The following is a 16,455-nucleotide window of genomic DNA, read 5'->3' on the forward strand; positions in this document are numbered from 1 at the left end:
TATCTACGTCCACTTCAGCTTCAACAGATAGGGTTGCATCTTCGTCCTCATCGTCCTTGGTCGCTGGTGTTGAACTGCGTTACATTCTAGCTGCCTTGTCTGAAAATGTTCTAGATGTTGCTTTAGATGGAATGAGTAAACTGCACTTTTATGGTAACACAACTTAGCAATATACCACTGTTAATCTGAGATAAAACGATGAAGTCTATTTACATTTTGACATGAAATTGATGGTATGATAACTTACCTTTATACATATGTCCACATTCCCATATTCTTTCACCTCCAATATGCGTTGTGGTTGCATGCATAGTTTCACTTAGAATGTGACATTATCAATATTGAAATTAGCTGACAATATTACAATCTCAACAGTTTTTGCTTTTGAATTAGGCACATCTTGATTAGACTGCAGCCTCTCGTCATCGTGCTTTGGTCCCTTCCTTCAAGAGAAACGAAAGTTATTACATACTGAAAATATCTACCTTCTTGAACTCGCAGAGAGTGAGTTAGTGAGTGATTTAACGTCATTTTGTCAATATTTCAGCCATATTGTGACAAGAAATATTTTGCATACACAATAAAAACAAGTTGTTATGTATCTAGTCATCGAAGGACTGTGAATTAACTAGAGCATCACAGATGGTGTGTTAACCTGGCATAATAATCTAAAACTATTATATTTAGGAAGACAATACAATATATCAGCATGGTATAGATCGCCAGAAACTGAAGGTAGATCACCATACTAATGACCATGGGGAATTACAGTGCCTTTGCTGTCTGCATTGACCCTAGCTGGATTTATACCATCACTTCAGCCGCTGACGATTGTTGTTAAAGTTAACCGATGATTAAAAAATCACAAAAATGCCACGTTTAAAATATTTGGTAAGTTTTAATGTACTTTGAAATGGCCGAGATATCATACAAAAAGTAAAAAATATAAAAGTAAAAAGTAAAACAAAAATACAATTTAGCAGTTTGATGCGTACGGAAACACAATCCAAGTTCAGTAGAGGCTAATGGAAAGGAATAAGCCGTAATACCTCTTACCTCCGCCTGAAGATGAAAATAGGACGATTATGACGATGGCAATTGCCAACAGAGCTGCAACTGTCCCTCCAATTATTCCAGCCATAGAGGTTTTTTCATTAACCGTAACCTGCATGGCTAAAACAGATACAATTTATTTGTTTATCAATATTCTTACAAAAAACTAGAAGAAATATTGCTTTTGTTTGTAACTGGTTTAGTAGAATTAAAGCATTAGCTTGGCAAAAGCAATATCAGATATCAGAGAAATATAACCAGATAAAATATCAAATCTAATAGTTGCCCTGGATGTCCTTGTATGCGCACACAAGAATACATGCACATGTGTGTGTGCGTGTGCGTGTTCGTAAGTACTGTATTGGTACAGCACCTAGCAAGGATAAATTTGGTCGAGAAATCGTGATTGTGTACAATTCTTCTCAGTGTGTACAACTATATGTGTGTATAATTATTTTTTTTCTAACTAATATTCACATGACTAAACATGGAAGGTCAGCATAATATTACGCAAGTTCTGCGTGCATGGGACTATTTGTTTCCGATCTGTATTTAAGAGTTTCGAAACTGTGGTTCATGGGTTGACAGTGATTATTGGTGTTACTCAAAATCAAACATTCCCCGTTCATCTGCAAAGCTGTTCCTTTCATGCATGTTCAGATCTTTATGCTTATACTTACCCTTGCAACAGACACCTAAATAGCCTCCATCACATCCTCTCACGATTGTTTTCCAAGTTCATACACGTATGTACATACTTACGCTCACAGCGGGCACCTAAATACACCCCATCACATCCACTCCCGCAGGTTCCGTTAGTTTTGTCACAGATTGTGTCGTTCTTGCAGTGACCACATTCTGACGTACAACCAATTCCGTACTTCCCGTCTTCATACACTGAAATAACCAGTATGTTATAATGTTAATCAAGTCTTGTTTACATGTGTGCGTCTGTGTCACGTAATATACATGCCTTATAAATGAATATCATGGAAGTTGTATTTAATGTTCAAATCAAATTCAATTTTAGTGAATATTTTATGTCCGTTTCAAATATCAACCCCCCTCCTCGGCAGCTTTAATTTGTGAATACACACTGAATTGGAATTGTTTGTGTGAATGGAATTCAAATATCAAAACGTTCTAAAGTTAGTTCTTAGCACTTTTACACAATTAATGATTACTTCTGGTATTCTGGTGACTTGTACTTTCACTCCATTATACACTTGCAGATGTGCGCACAAACTTCAATGACAAACTGACACATAGTTCACACTATGTTTTACACAGTCGTGTTTATAATGGTATCATATATTGTAGAAACATAAATGGAAATCCAATCAATGATTTACAGTTATGACACGTTCTTCTTTCACCCTTCTACACACCCGCTGGAACATGAGAAACACAGATATAACACAAGTAGTGAGAACATATGCACATAAACATGTGGGTGCATGCAAAAGACGTACTGACAAAGGACATTTTCTTTGTGATGATAGACACATGAACTGATCAGGTGTGCATACTAATATAAGTAAGAACATCCTGTATATAGGCAATGCTATTATCATCCCCATCGGAGAATGTTTTCATTGCAGTGCTATGTTCACGAGTATTAAGTTGGTAAATTGTGTTCATGGCCAGAACAAAATTAATCTTTACGCACTTTACGATTACAAACAGACTGCTTGACCCAAAGCAAATTCAGTTATTTTAGCGAATATTTTATGCCCTCGTCATACATCAACAACTCCTTGTCACGTTTAATCTGTAAATATAAACTAGAAATACAATTGATCGCGTCAATGAAATTTAAATATCCAATCATTCCAAAGCTGGTACTAAACAACACTTGTTACAGAAATAATAAGTTCTTACGATATTCTGATGATCTATACTTTCACTCCATGATACAACTTCAGATGTACGCACAAACCTCAATGACAAATGAAGTGTCAGACTGAAGAATTGTTCACGCTTTACACAGTTGTTTTCTATATGGAAGAAGCATAATGGAAATCAAATCAATGACTTACTGTTATGACATGTGTTATTCATCCACCCGTTGGGACATGTTCCCGTTGACCTGTTACACACATCTTTGTCCAGACAGTTTCCACACTTGGGCGTGCAGTCAGTACCATAGTAACCATCTGGACATGCTACAAGAAAAGTGTTCTTTAACTGAAATGGTACTCGACATGAAACTTGGTCATTGTAATAAAGGACACTTTGTGATATTCACATTTCATTCAAATATTTAAACAACATCATGTGCATACACATTACTCATCACTAATCAGTCATTACTCAAAGTTTCATCTTCTCAGTCTGCAAAACGAACACAAATTGGCTGTTCGATACTTATACTCAGCGTTTTATGGTCAATGTGATAGGTATGTTACAGGTACAGTTTTCTCCGTGATGTGTGAATTGAAACAGCAATATAAATATACACACACGTTTACTCGCCTGACGAAATAAGCTACTTTAACTAAGTCTACTTTCTTCATTTTCCTTGAACCAATAGTTCAAATACATAAATAGCATCATGTTATGTAACTCAAATCTGGTTTTAGTCAGTTTGGTGTTCATATGATGACATATCATACACTGCACAGGAATTACTTACCTTGATGACACGTGTCGTTGATCCACCCCGCTGCACATCCTCCAGGACATGTTCCATTGGTCTTGATGCAAACATCACCTTCCACACAGTTGCCACACAGGACGCCACAGTTCGGGCCATAGTAGCCACTCGGACATGCTGTGAACATAAACGAAACGTGTTTTACCCCCCGAACGTATAACAAATGGAATTAGAAACATCATTTGGAAACATACAATCCAGAGGTTGCACATCGACTTGTAACAAAATACTCCAGTCAGACACACTGAAACACATGGCAAAACATTCCCCATCAAGACAGTTTCCGATGATAAGAACAATTTGAAAGGCATGATGATTAACAGCAAAACCATGCACCCTGACACGCATGTACAAGTATACAAACCAAAAGGTACATCGAGTTCGGTCGAAGTTCCTGACGTCTTCGATGTATAATGTATCAGTGAGTCGTTGTAAATGTAAAAGTCAAAAGAGCGAATGATCGTCATGTGTAGGATATTTCTATAGACACATCCGTGTCGCAAAATACGTAAGATGCAATGCGTGTTTTAATTTGTACTTGTGGACTCTGTTTGGCTTTGAAATTTTGAATTAGTTTTGCGTGTTGGTGACGTTTGTGAACGAAAGGCAAAGACAGACTCTCTACTTCACATTATATCATCATTATTTGATAGTTATTCATCAACAGATGCCCACAAGAGACGCTGTCACTCATGGCTATCGAAACGGTTTTATCGTTTCTATTTGCACTAAACTTCATGAATCATAGTCCTGGTGAAATCGAATTTAGAACCACTAGAATATCAATGACACTGGGAAATTGGGTTTTATGTCATGCATATATCTATGCACAGAAATCTTGGAAAGGATAATCATCAAAGTTCGTTGAGAAAGTATGATTACAAAAGCGAGCTATAGCCAAATTACGTAAATCAGAATATGTTAAGAATATTGTTAAACCCAAACCATTGCCCTTGAAGGAAAGACACGGTACTCACGTTGAAGACAGGTGTCTGTTTGCCACCCTGCTGAACAACCTCCAGGGCAGATACCTGTTGACTTGTTACAAAAGGCAGCGTTGGGGCAGTTTCCACACTTGGATGTGCAGTTTCCATAGTAACCGTCTGAACACGCTTTACATGACATAAAAGAATCGATTGTTCAACTGTGCCATACGTTAGACACGCATTGCATGAATCCAATACATCATCACTGATCATGATAATATAAAACACGAATCTAAGAGAAATCCGATGGTTTTTTCAAAGAAGGCAAATGTAAGTAACAAATACCTTTCCCTTACGAGATATGAACGTTTGTAAGTATTCAATGGAGGTGGCAAAAGTTATTGACAATCTATTTATATATTGACGTTGCCTGCCATGACATATTATGATTTCCATTCCAACTGGTTACTGATTTATCTCGTTAGTTAACACGTTGGATCTTCATACGGTTAACTGTCCTTTGTCGACAAATATTCTAATATTACATATTGTTAACGTTTTACCTGTCTTAGTTACGATATGGATGACACATTGCCGATGTGACTATGCATTTCAAATCATTCACTCACTCATACGGTTGAAGGGGAACATGAACTTTCAAGATCATGGCAGTAATAACAGCGTCATCCATACTACATCCATACACTGGGGTGTTCACATCACAATGTGTCCATATTACCGAATTCCTTCGATAAGATGCTCAGAACCTGTACCTGTTTGGCAGTCTTTTTCCATGTATCCAGCAGCACATCCACTCAGACACTGTCCAGTGATCTTGTCACATACTTCTGTGTTTAGTGAACACTGACACTGTTTGTCACAGTCCTCACCAAACCAGCCGTCGCTACAAACTCAAAAAAAAACAAACAGAATTTTTAAAGGGAACAAATATGAAATGGAATTGATAAGATCCAAACCATACTCATATCATATTACATTATTAGCTATCAGCTAATGCTTTCCCTCCAAACAATAAAACACCGCAATAAAGAGAAACCTTGACGACAGTCTGCATTAAAACGTTTAACAATGGTAACTGCTCTTAAATCAAGAGCCCTTATTTTGTTCGTAGACTATCTGCTGTCCTGTTGTCTACAATGTTATTCGTAGACTATGTCATTTGTTGTCTATAATGTCATAGGTGGTTTGGATGTTTGGTTTGTCATCAGGTGTTTTGAGAAATAGTCAAAATCAATTTTAAGGCTTTTTCCTCACATTACGCAATCTTCTTGTGATACAAGTGCGTTACAATTAAAAATATATCAAAGCATTTCCTTTAAACGCCCGTAAGCGCTTGTTAACCTACCAAATATCTGTACCTCGCACAGCGTGAGAACATCGCTGGTCTGAATAGTGAGGTTGTTTCCTGTCAGTGCTTGTTGACAATCGACGTCAGCTATAGCGGACGGTGGGGTGCCCGTTGCCCACTGGCGGCACAGTTGTCCACCAACATATATCTTCATACCATTGTTTCTGTATAGGACTGGGAAAAAGTGCCATTAGAGACATGTAAAATGTACAGCAAGTTTCAGAATCCATAAACACCAAACAAATGCTGTCCACGTGCTCATGACATTAGCCAACATTGACGTCAGCTATAGCTGTCGGATGAGAGACTGTTGACCTCTGGATGCAAGGCTGTCCACAGAAGGATATCTTCCTGCCCTTCGTGTTTCTGAACAGGACTGGGAATGGGAACATTCAGTACGTAACACAAGAAAAAGAACCAAAGATACCATATAGAAGGATTTAGGATCGTTACGATATCCAAGATTCAAGATTCATTATCAAAGGCCTCCAGCCCAGAGTACATGTGTGTGTTTGTCTCTGTGTCTGTCTGTCTGTCTGTCTGTTGTCAAGTAACAATGTACATAATTAACATTTATAATGGTTAGATTTCCCATCACCTGAAGTAAATGAAGCCTTGGTAAAATTGTAATTTGTCTCCCTTAGCTGTTCACATACAGCTTTCTGTTTTGTGTGCACTTTAGAATATACACTGCTAAAGATTCTGACATAGTATTTATCTGTTATAATCTTAAATGTGTCTACATTACATAGATCGCTTGTACAAACACTTTTTAAATATTTGTTTCTCAACTTGTTATACAAATGACATGAAGTGATAAAGTACATTTCGTCTTCAACTGCAGATAGATTCAAATTATAAAAACAATATTTTCAATATTCCCACATCATACATCTGAATAATTCTTAACTTTTTACTTTTCAAGTTGCACAGATACCTTTCAGGTTCTAACAGAGATTTGCTTGTGAAATAATTATTTAGCTTACTGGTTTCACCTATGGTATATGCCCATGTTTGTTTCCAACAATCTTGCAGCTGTTCCTTACAAACTCTACGAAAACGGGAGACATAACCAACATCTTGTTCCAGCCAAACTATACCAAATCCGTGAATATTGAACAAATATTTGATGCTTGTTGCCCATGTGGACCTACCAACTCCATCAAGCTGATACAACATCCGTTAAGAAGCTTTTGGATATCTGTTTGTGGGCATGTACAAAATTTACAACTAGTATTTTATTGAGATGAACACCTTCCGAAGTCCGTATAAAACTGCTGCTGGGGAGTTTGAATTGACGTGAAGAACTTTCTGAGAAATTTACAATGAACCTGAACACGTTCAAACCCCCAAACTCCTGATGCATAACATAAGATGGGAGAAACCATCCTGTCAAATAAAAACATAGACTCTTTGATGTTGAGTGAGTGAGTGAGTTAATATTTAACGTCACATCGGCAATATCTCAGCCATATCGTGACGAAAACAATTTATACAATAAAAAATGAAGACATTTTGGAGAGTAAAACCTGTCGACGATGGACAGTAAAAATACTAGGGTAGCACATATGTGAACATAAAACTAACATGTAAAACTTAAAGATATTAATTAAAGAAGACAATACAATATAAAACACGGGCTATAAATCGCCAACAACTGAAGGTAGATCACCATACTAGGAACCATGGGTACTTGCATTACTTTTGCTACCTGCATGGACTCTAGCTGGATTTACACCTGTTGAGCTTAGATTTTCTTAAAAAACAAAACAAATAAAATGTACAAGGCCTTTTCTGCTTGTTGTGCTAGGGAATTTCTGACCAAACTCCATGAGAGCTTAGGAGTGAAGACCACACCAAGATACAGGCAGACCCTGCCTCAAGAGTAATACACGTTGACTGCAAAATCCTGATATTGTAATCTTCTCACAAAATCTCCAGCATTAGCAGTATCATCTGCAAACATTAACAAGGTAATATTTTCAACATACTCATTCACTAAAATAACCTTGCAATTACTTGACTAGTGATTATCTAGCAACTCATTCAAAAACAAAGTGAGCAATAGTGGACTTATCATACATCCTTGCCTCGTTTCAAATGTACACTAAAAGTACTCAGATAGTGAAAACCCATTACAAGCACACAGGACTTAAGTTGACTGTACAGAGATGAAATAAGTTTCCCTTCACACCTGTCTGCAATAATACATATTTCAACAAGTGATGCCGAACATTTTCAAATGCCTTTGAGAAATCTATGCATAGACAATAGCAACGCTGTATTTGTAACTAGAGACTGCAATACAAAAGATATTGTTCATGGTACGGTGTCCTTTCGTATAGCCAGCTTCTTCCTCATATAACTTGTCCTCAGTATCACACCAGTTTGAAAGCCCGTTGTTCAATGATTTGGTAAATACCGTTCCTTAAACTGATAACAAAGTGATACTGCTATAATTGTTAGGTTCTGTTTTTTTTACCTTTCATATGAATACGGAATATTATTGCCTCCGTCCACGCTTGAAGAACATATGAATATATGATAAAAATATATGAGACATACCTTTTAAATACTCGTTCAACATTCCATCAGGCCTTGGGGCTCTACCACTGGGAAGGTCATAAATCACAGAACTAACCTTAACTAAACCATCTTCAATATAGTCACTACAGTATGTGTGATCGTCATAGCCACTAATATACTCATGTACGTGTGTACAAAAATCAGTATCGAAGTTGCTGTTGTTTAGCAGTGACGAAAAGTGCTCAAACAACTCCACTAGTGAGATTGCTAAAGTTCCAGGCTTCCCTTGTCCATCGAAGCATTTGATAAACTTCCACAATAATTGCGTTGTTACCCTTCCATTATTTATTACTCTCGTCAATTCTGGTTTATCCGATATGTCATACCTGGCATTTTTTGTGGTTACGTAGGTTCTTAAACATGTTTCTGGATGATATATAGTTCTTATAGTCAGTAGCCGAGCCAGATAATCTAAGCCTATGTATACACCTAATATATGTCTCACGCTTGCGAATCTCACATCCCTGGTCCCACCACTTGGGCTGACTTTGAAAGTGCCCCACAACCCACATCTCTGACTGCATACCACTTGCAGCTGCACATACAAATGATACATTATAGATTGCTTACAGTCTCATTTATGTCAAAATTATCCAGGTTCTCCACAAATATGTTTTGTAGTTCACTGTTGCTACTGATTTTACCTGCTAGGTTGCTAATATATACTTGACCTACGTTTGGTTTCCTTTTTTAAGTCTATTCCCTGGTCTCAAGTGCTGTCCTTTCTTATTATGTAGTTTGACCTAAGTGTCTGAAAAATATGCATGTTAGTGGTAGGAAGCCAGATTCTGACATGGCAAGTATGTTAAAGTCTGACACATTTTTGTACAAACTCGTGGAGAATAAGACATAGTCAATGACACTTTTTCCAGTGTGTGAAAGAAAAGCAAAATTTCCAAATTGATCGTTTCCTGTTCGACCCTTTAGCCTATGTAACCCCATTACTCGCCATGACGATAACATTTAGTGATCGTCCAGATGAATTTACTACATTGTCTTTAGACTCTCTTCTAATGTTAGAGGAGTCAGTGTCATATTCTACATCCAGGTAGTTAGTGTCATTATCGACAATAAATCCTGCTCGAGTCCGACCCTAGCATTCAAGTCGCCTATAACAGCAAACTGGATGTTGCCACTACATTTAAATATGATGCTCTCTATTTAGCTCCTCAGGCACGGTATAATTGTCATTGGAAAGGTAATATGTTTGCTCCCAATACTCACAGCGCTGATCGAGATACAGTTTGACGTGTTGTATCTTGTCTGTTTTTGAGTTGTTCAGGTACACGGTCCAGCTGGGATGAGTTCCTGTGACCGAACATGTCAGGGGTTTACTATAGAAGTCGATGGTAGCTCCGCCATCCACGGCGTACCTGGCCCCGAAACGGTGTGCTGTATTCCCTGTCTCGTCACTGGTTTCATTGTATGTACTGCCCTGTGAGGCATTTCTTCCTAAGGCAATATTTCCTGAAGAAAGTGAAACAATGTACAACATCATACACATGAGACAATAGAGGAAATAACGGCATTAGTTTCATTGTGTGATAACGAATACTGCATGAGAATGTACATTATTCTTAACATTTATTTACTTAACATAGCTGGGGTTTTTTAAATCCCTCATAATAAGCAAACGTAGAATATGCAGTACTGGGATCAAAGAGCATTTGGAAGTATAATACAGGCACTACTAAATGTGACATGAATTTATATTTTTGTTTACAAATTACAAAAAACTGAATCCGTTTTCGTCGTGGAAAACATTGTACATCTAAGGCTCTCATTGGATACTCTACATTTCATATTCAGCATTGCAACCACTCTTTGAAATATTATCGTTGTTCATTCAGTGATTCGTCCAGGAATTGCGAAAATAACTCGTAGAATATGGGCGCTAAGACAAAATATACAATATATATCATGTCTTCCCATCACAGACTATTATAAATCACAAATGTATGAAATCGTAGAATTGAATGAACATTCAAACATATAGAATATATTTGACCAGTCATGCCTCCCTGTGGCTGGAAGTTAGCTTTTCCGAACTGTGAATCTACCGTTAAGAACTTCAACAAGCAAAATCGAAACATTGTTGTATTATTTTGTAATAAAGGTATTTATATGATGCGTTTTAATATTCGGAAAATAGTAAAATTGATATAAAAGTATATAAGCATATGCGACAATATCATACATCAAGTGATCCCAATGCTAGTAGTCAAACCATCCGGTCATTTTGATTTTCTGCCAGGGTTGTGTACTTCACGTTACATATAGCCTGACCCGGTCACTGGATCACTCAAGATCCCTGGCTAGCCTGGCGCCTTACACAGCTCGCCGACCAACATAAACTGTGACATTGACCCACTGACCTTTGTCGACAGACATTTGAATACAATATATATTTGTATGCATAGCTGCAACAATTTTGCCATTACAATGTAACTCACTCACTGAGTTATCTTGAGTAAAGACAGATAGATATATGTTATAGGTTGACTAGGTTGGAACAGATTATATTTTTGTGTTATAAGGTGGTACCGTGTCTGTCTGAGGGTACAACTATTTCATTATCTCAAATGATGGTATATAAAGGCACGTTGACTTTGGCTACTGATGCATCGTATTGATTGATTTCTTGGGTGATTGAAATTATTTTAAACCTTTTTGATCGTCGTGCACACCGATCAGCCAAATGTTACTCACGTTTCTGACGGTAGGAACCAAACCATCCTTCCTGACATCTGTCTGGATCACCGACCTGGCTACAGGGAGTAGCTTTAGAGGGGACCACGGCACAGGCACTCGCAATGACACAGTGACACTCTGCATCTGAAGAGATAATGAGCAAAGAAAATTATTTCATGCTTTTGACAACGCAGGGATATATTTATTTATTGATGAAAACACATGTAGAAAAAGATGTGTGTCAATTTTCCCTGACTGACATCTTTGTAAATTCCATTTGAAATTAAATAATAGCTAATCATAAATGATATGAAGTGTCAGACAGAACTGTTGTATCCAGCGTTTCGAGTGCATTTGAAACGTAGTAGCAGATTCATATCTTATGTTTAGAGCAGTATTCCAATAACATCTCTTCAAAGTCCTACCTGTGAGTCTGCCACTGATGGAGAAAAACAACACCGTATAAACTCTGTCAAAAGAAACGCAACCCCTGTCCTCAGATATGAAAATTCGTTTGAATGAAGTTATTGCTTCCAAACTAAATGTTATTCGAATGTATTGAAATTATACACGTAATTAATGAAGATTACCATCAAACAACTGCATTTGTACGCATAAGTGTATTTTATTGCTTATTCCGTCACAACGCATGAAATGACCCTCATGGTGACTTCGCACAAAAAACACATGCAAATCATGAAAATGGCAGTTAATGTAGGGGTGTATAAAGCCCATGTGCTTTCGTATTATATTCATTCATTTGTCGCATGAAAGCTGTGTGAAAAATGCCACGATTGAGTGCTGCCGACCGAAATATCGCCATTGGTCGTGTTCAAGCCGGAGAAAGTTTTGGAACTGTTGCACGGCACCTAAATGTTCACAAAACAACGATATCCCGACTTTGGAGCCGCTACAACAACTTCAATTTGACCAACGATCGCCCGAGAAGTGGAAGGCCAAGAATCACGACCCCCCTTCAAGATCGGTACATCCGGGTCCATCACCTGCGTAATCGGCATGCCCTACCAACCGTGACTGCCACACAAATACCAGGTTTGAGGAGAGTGTCAGCTCAAACGATTAGGAACCGTCTGAAAGAAGCGGGTTTACGTGCCTGTAGACCAGTTGTTGGACCTGTACTACGCCCCTACATCTCCGCCGACGACTCAGGTGGTGCAACAACGTAAGGATATGGACTTTACAAAACTGGAGGCGCATCTGGTTTTCTGATGAATCACGTTTTCTTTTGCAACATCACGACGGAAGAAAACGTGTGTATAGGAGACGTCATGAACGTTTTGCGCCCATCTGCGTCCGACAGGGGGACAGATTTGGCGGAGAAAGCGTTATGGTTTGGGGATCCATCTCATACAACCAGAAATCAGACTTGGTGATCGTTGAAGGGAACCTGACAGCCCAACGTTACATCAACCACGTATTACAGCCTCACCTTCTCCCGATTATTGACCAACAGACACAGATTTTTCAACCAGACAACGCCCGGCCTCATACTGCACGTGCAACAATGAACTTTCTGCAGAATTCCAACGTCAATGTCTTGCCATAGCCCTCTAAATCACCAGACCTCAACCCTATTGAACACCTGTGGGATACTCTGGGTCGACGCGTACGTCAACGTCAGCCGCCGCCACAGACGCTGCAACAGCTCGGCGTTGCACTGCAGGAGGAGTGGAGAGCCATTCCCCAGGAAAGAATCCGGCGTCTTATCCGTTCTTGTCCAAGGAGATGCCGTGCAGTGATTGCAGCTCGTGGTGCTCATACGAGATACTGAGAAAGACGCCCCCCTGGTGACAAACTGGTGTCTGTGAGATGACTTTTGAAATGACAATTTTAAACATGCCCATCTTGGTTATTATTCTGCCAAATTTCAGACTTCTGTCTTAAATAATAAAAATGCTGTGTCGTCTTAAAACTTCAGATCAAAATCTCTAAAATACAGGGGTTGCGTTTCTTTTTGACAGAGTTTATCGTTGACTTGGAGCCCTTCATTTTGCAAATCATTTCTATTGTCTCAGTAAAGATGGGTCTGGTTTCGTCATTAAGCTCTACATTTACAAACTCAACTCACTGGAGAAACAGGTCAAGTGGGAAAATGAGGCTATTCCGGGGAAACCTGCAAGAGATGTGTGGTCAACAATTGACACCGGACGGTGTCTGACAAACGATGGCATGCCCTGCATATTTGTATTTAAAAGAATTCGGACCTTCTATGACAGTGGTATGCATTTGCGCTCTTACCGGGAAGTCACAAGTCCACACCACCTTCAGCTGGAGAGAAAAGGGGACATAAACAGGTGTGTATGAATACGTTCTTGTACATCATATCATGAATAACCTTAACCAGGTTTAAAAACTTGCCCGATGATCAGTAAATATGTTTGTCTTAATACTTTATCTGAAATAGTGAGTGAGTGAGTTCATATTTAACGTCACATCGACGATTATCTGAAATATACTGTCATTAAAAACGGTGATAGAAATGAGTATTATTTGAATTATTGGGGCTTACATGAATATATCCCCTCATGGGGACAATAGTTTTATATTACTTCAACCCCCATCAAGGGGGTCAAGAATCTAATTGTATAAGGACATTCTACTTGCACATGCAATAAAGTCAAATGTATCAATTTATTCTATTTTTTGAAGGCCCATTTTTTTAATGTAAATTAGACCTAATTCTATTAAAAGGTCCTTCAAAAAGATGATTTGGAATATTTATATCTTGTGATGGAAAAATCACTTCAGTCAAGCAGTACATGCCTGACCGTGATGATTAATGATAGAACTATTGATGCAAGAGTGAGTGAGTTTATATGGCGGCGGTCTGTAAATAATCGAGTCTGGACCAGACAATCCAGTGATCAACAGCATGAGCATCGATCTACGCAATTGGGAACTGATGACATGTGTCAACCAAGCCAGCGAGCATGACCACCAGATCCCGTTAGTCGCCTCTTACGACAAGCATGGGTTACTGAAGGTTCATTCTAACCCGGACCTTCACGGGTCTATTGATACAAGATTTGCAAATCAATAAACATAAGTACAATGTAAACTATAGATGACAACACATCCGGCTATAGATCACCAGCAACTGAAGGTAGATCACGATACTAGGGCTGGGTAATGCAGAAATTTGGGTATTGCGATATATTGTGATATGTGTTGGCGCATTGCAATATGTATTGCAATATATTGTGAAAGTACAGAACATGATTTAAGGTCATTAAATTATTGTTTCCTTTCTTTTGAAACAATGCCACTGGCCACTCAGATGTAATTACAAGAGATCAATTGAAAATGTTTCCAAATTGAAGACTTCGCTCTAAAGTTTGGAACTCGAGAAAAAGCGTCTGCAGCTTCGTCCGCCATTTTGGTTTGTTTATCCTTACAACGAGTGCCGATACCAATCTATTTGTTTATCTATATGGTTTAAAAGTCACGCAAATGCAATTATATGACCAATAAACATTCTCAAAACTATTCATGTGTAATAATATAAAGGAAATACAAATGATATTAGTAGTTTTGACTACATCACGGAAATTACCGATCGTATCGGATGAACCGGTTCGCGAAAAGTGTACCGCAATATGTCGTATTGTGAAGTTCGAATTGCAATATACCGGTAAACAGGTATTATCGCCCACCCCTACACCATACTAGTGACAATTGGGACCTACAGTACGTTTGTCACCTGCAGTGGACCTTCAGATGTTGGCGATTTTGACAAATCAAATTTTGCCATATATTAAAATAACTTATATTCTGCGATTAAAGAAAGTGATTGATCTAACTTCCCTTTGAACGTTTTTGCCTCTAAGGAGAACAATTATGGTATAAAATACTATACGCCCCTTTGAGGATACAGCCCCAACAATCCCAATGGCTAATTAAATCTACCAACATCTACATACAAATTTAAACATATCAATACAAAAATGTTCAGTCAGTTTATCTTTGAAAAAAATCATAATTAAATGTCAATTAAAATGTTAAAGTACCAAAACCTTAACTGTTAACTGTGACGGGCCCACATTAAATGCTTAAATCACTCTTTGTACATTGCAAGAAACAATATAACTGAAAGCCAAATTATTATTTGATATTTATGATTCATATTATTTTCAATTTGATGTGTAAAATCAACCATAATTCATAGCAGAATCACCATATTAACTGACAGAAGAAATATACCACCCTCCTTGATTAAAACAAATCACAACAGTTTTACTCACTCGGAAGATCAAAATTTATTTTAAATGTTTTGGGACTTACGTACACTCTCAGGGGGACACATTGTAAAATTATTGTCCTCCTGTGGGGGTACGTAAGTCCCAAAACATTCAAAGTAAATTTAAACATACCATTACTTTTAAGCGTAGAATATGTGTTATTTTAACTTATGGCTAAATTGTCTAAACTTGCTGACAGCTGAAGGGATGGTGTAAATCCAGCTAGGGTCCATGCAGGAAGCAAATGTACTGTAAGTCCCCATGGTCCCTAGTATGGTGATCTACCTTCAGTCGTTAGCAATCTACAGCCTGTTTTATATTGTATTGCCATTTATAGTTCCAATATTTTTAGATTTACTTGCTAGTTTTAAATGGATATCTGTGATACACTAGTAGTTTTACTGTTCTTCGTCAACAGGTTTTTTAATTTCTAACTTTATTCATCTTTAATATAATTATAAAATATTCTCGTCACGATATGGCTGAAATATTGCCGATGTGACGATAAATATTAACGCACTCACTAACTCTCTGGAGGACAATAATTATAACTGCCCAATACTTTTACCCCCTTTGAGGATACAGCCTCTAACATTCTCAATTGCTAATCTAATATACCAATTACAAAAGAACATTTATCTATTTACAAGATATATTTATCAAGAAGCCGTGCTTATGGTAAGAGACGACCAAATGGGATCGGGTGGTCAGGCTTGGTTGACACATGTCATCGTATCCCAATTGCGTAGATCGATGCTCATTTAATTCTTGTTTGTTTGTTTTTTTCAAGTGAATTGATTTGGTTCATAAATTTTGATCATGTATTGTAATTAATAAATTCTATTGTAAATTTGGTCGAATGAATAAATAATTTTTTTTGTTAGTGGCAGTGTCTTCAGAGGAGGTTCAAGTATC

At 37.8% G+C, this 16,455-nt stretch overlaps 1 protein-coding gene across 1 annotated transcript; it reads right to left on the reverse strand.

Annotated features, from left to right (window-relative positions):
* Window positions 1-360: 360 nt before the first annotated feature.
* Window positions 361-6,158, reverse strand: LOC124264996 (protein draper-like). Its single transcript, XM_046699773.1, has 8 exons — window positions 6,002-6,158; window positions 5,409-5,546; window positions 4,687-4,821; window positions 3,689-3,826; window positions 3,093-3,218; window positions 1,816-1,950; window positions 1,057-1,173; window positions 361-443 (listed from the first exon to the last, which is right to left on the reverse strand). The coding sequence occupies exons 1-8, from the start codon at window positions 6,156-6,158 to the stop codon at window positions 361-363; spliced, it is 1,029 nt and encodes a 342-aa protein (XP_046555729.1).
* Window positions 6,159-16,455: the final 10,297 nt, after the last annotated feature.

Source organism: Haliotis rubra, unplaced genomic scaffold (assembly GCF_003918875.1).
Source record: "Haliotis rubra isolate DU_JTF1 unplaced genomic scaffold, ASM391887v1 Scf955, whole genome shotgun sequence".
NCBI classification, from domain to species: domain Eukaryota; kingdom Metazoa; phylum Mollusca; class Gastropoda; order Lepetellida; family Haliotidae; genus Haliotis; species Haliotis rubra.

Excerpts from the sequence above, each read along its gene's own strand:
- LOC124264996 (XM_046699773.1), bottom strand. The coding sequence starts at position 6,158 with ATGAAGATATATGTTGGTGGACAACTGTGCCGCCAGTGGGCAACGGGC. Across the intron at positions 5,547-6,001 it reads GTGCGAGGTACAGATATTTG|TTTGTAGCGACGGCTGGTTT; the intron begins GTAGGTTAACAA and ends TTTTTTTTTGAG. Across the intron at positions 444-1,056 it reads ATTTTCATCTTCAGGCGGAG|GAAGGGACCAAAGCACGATG; the intron begins GTAAGAGGTATT and ends TTTCTCTTGAAG.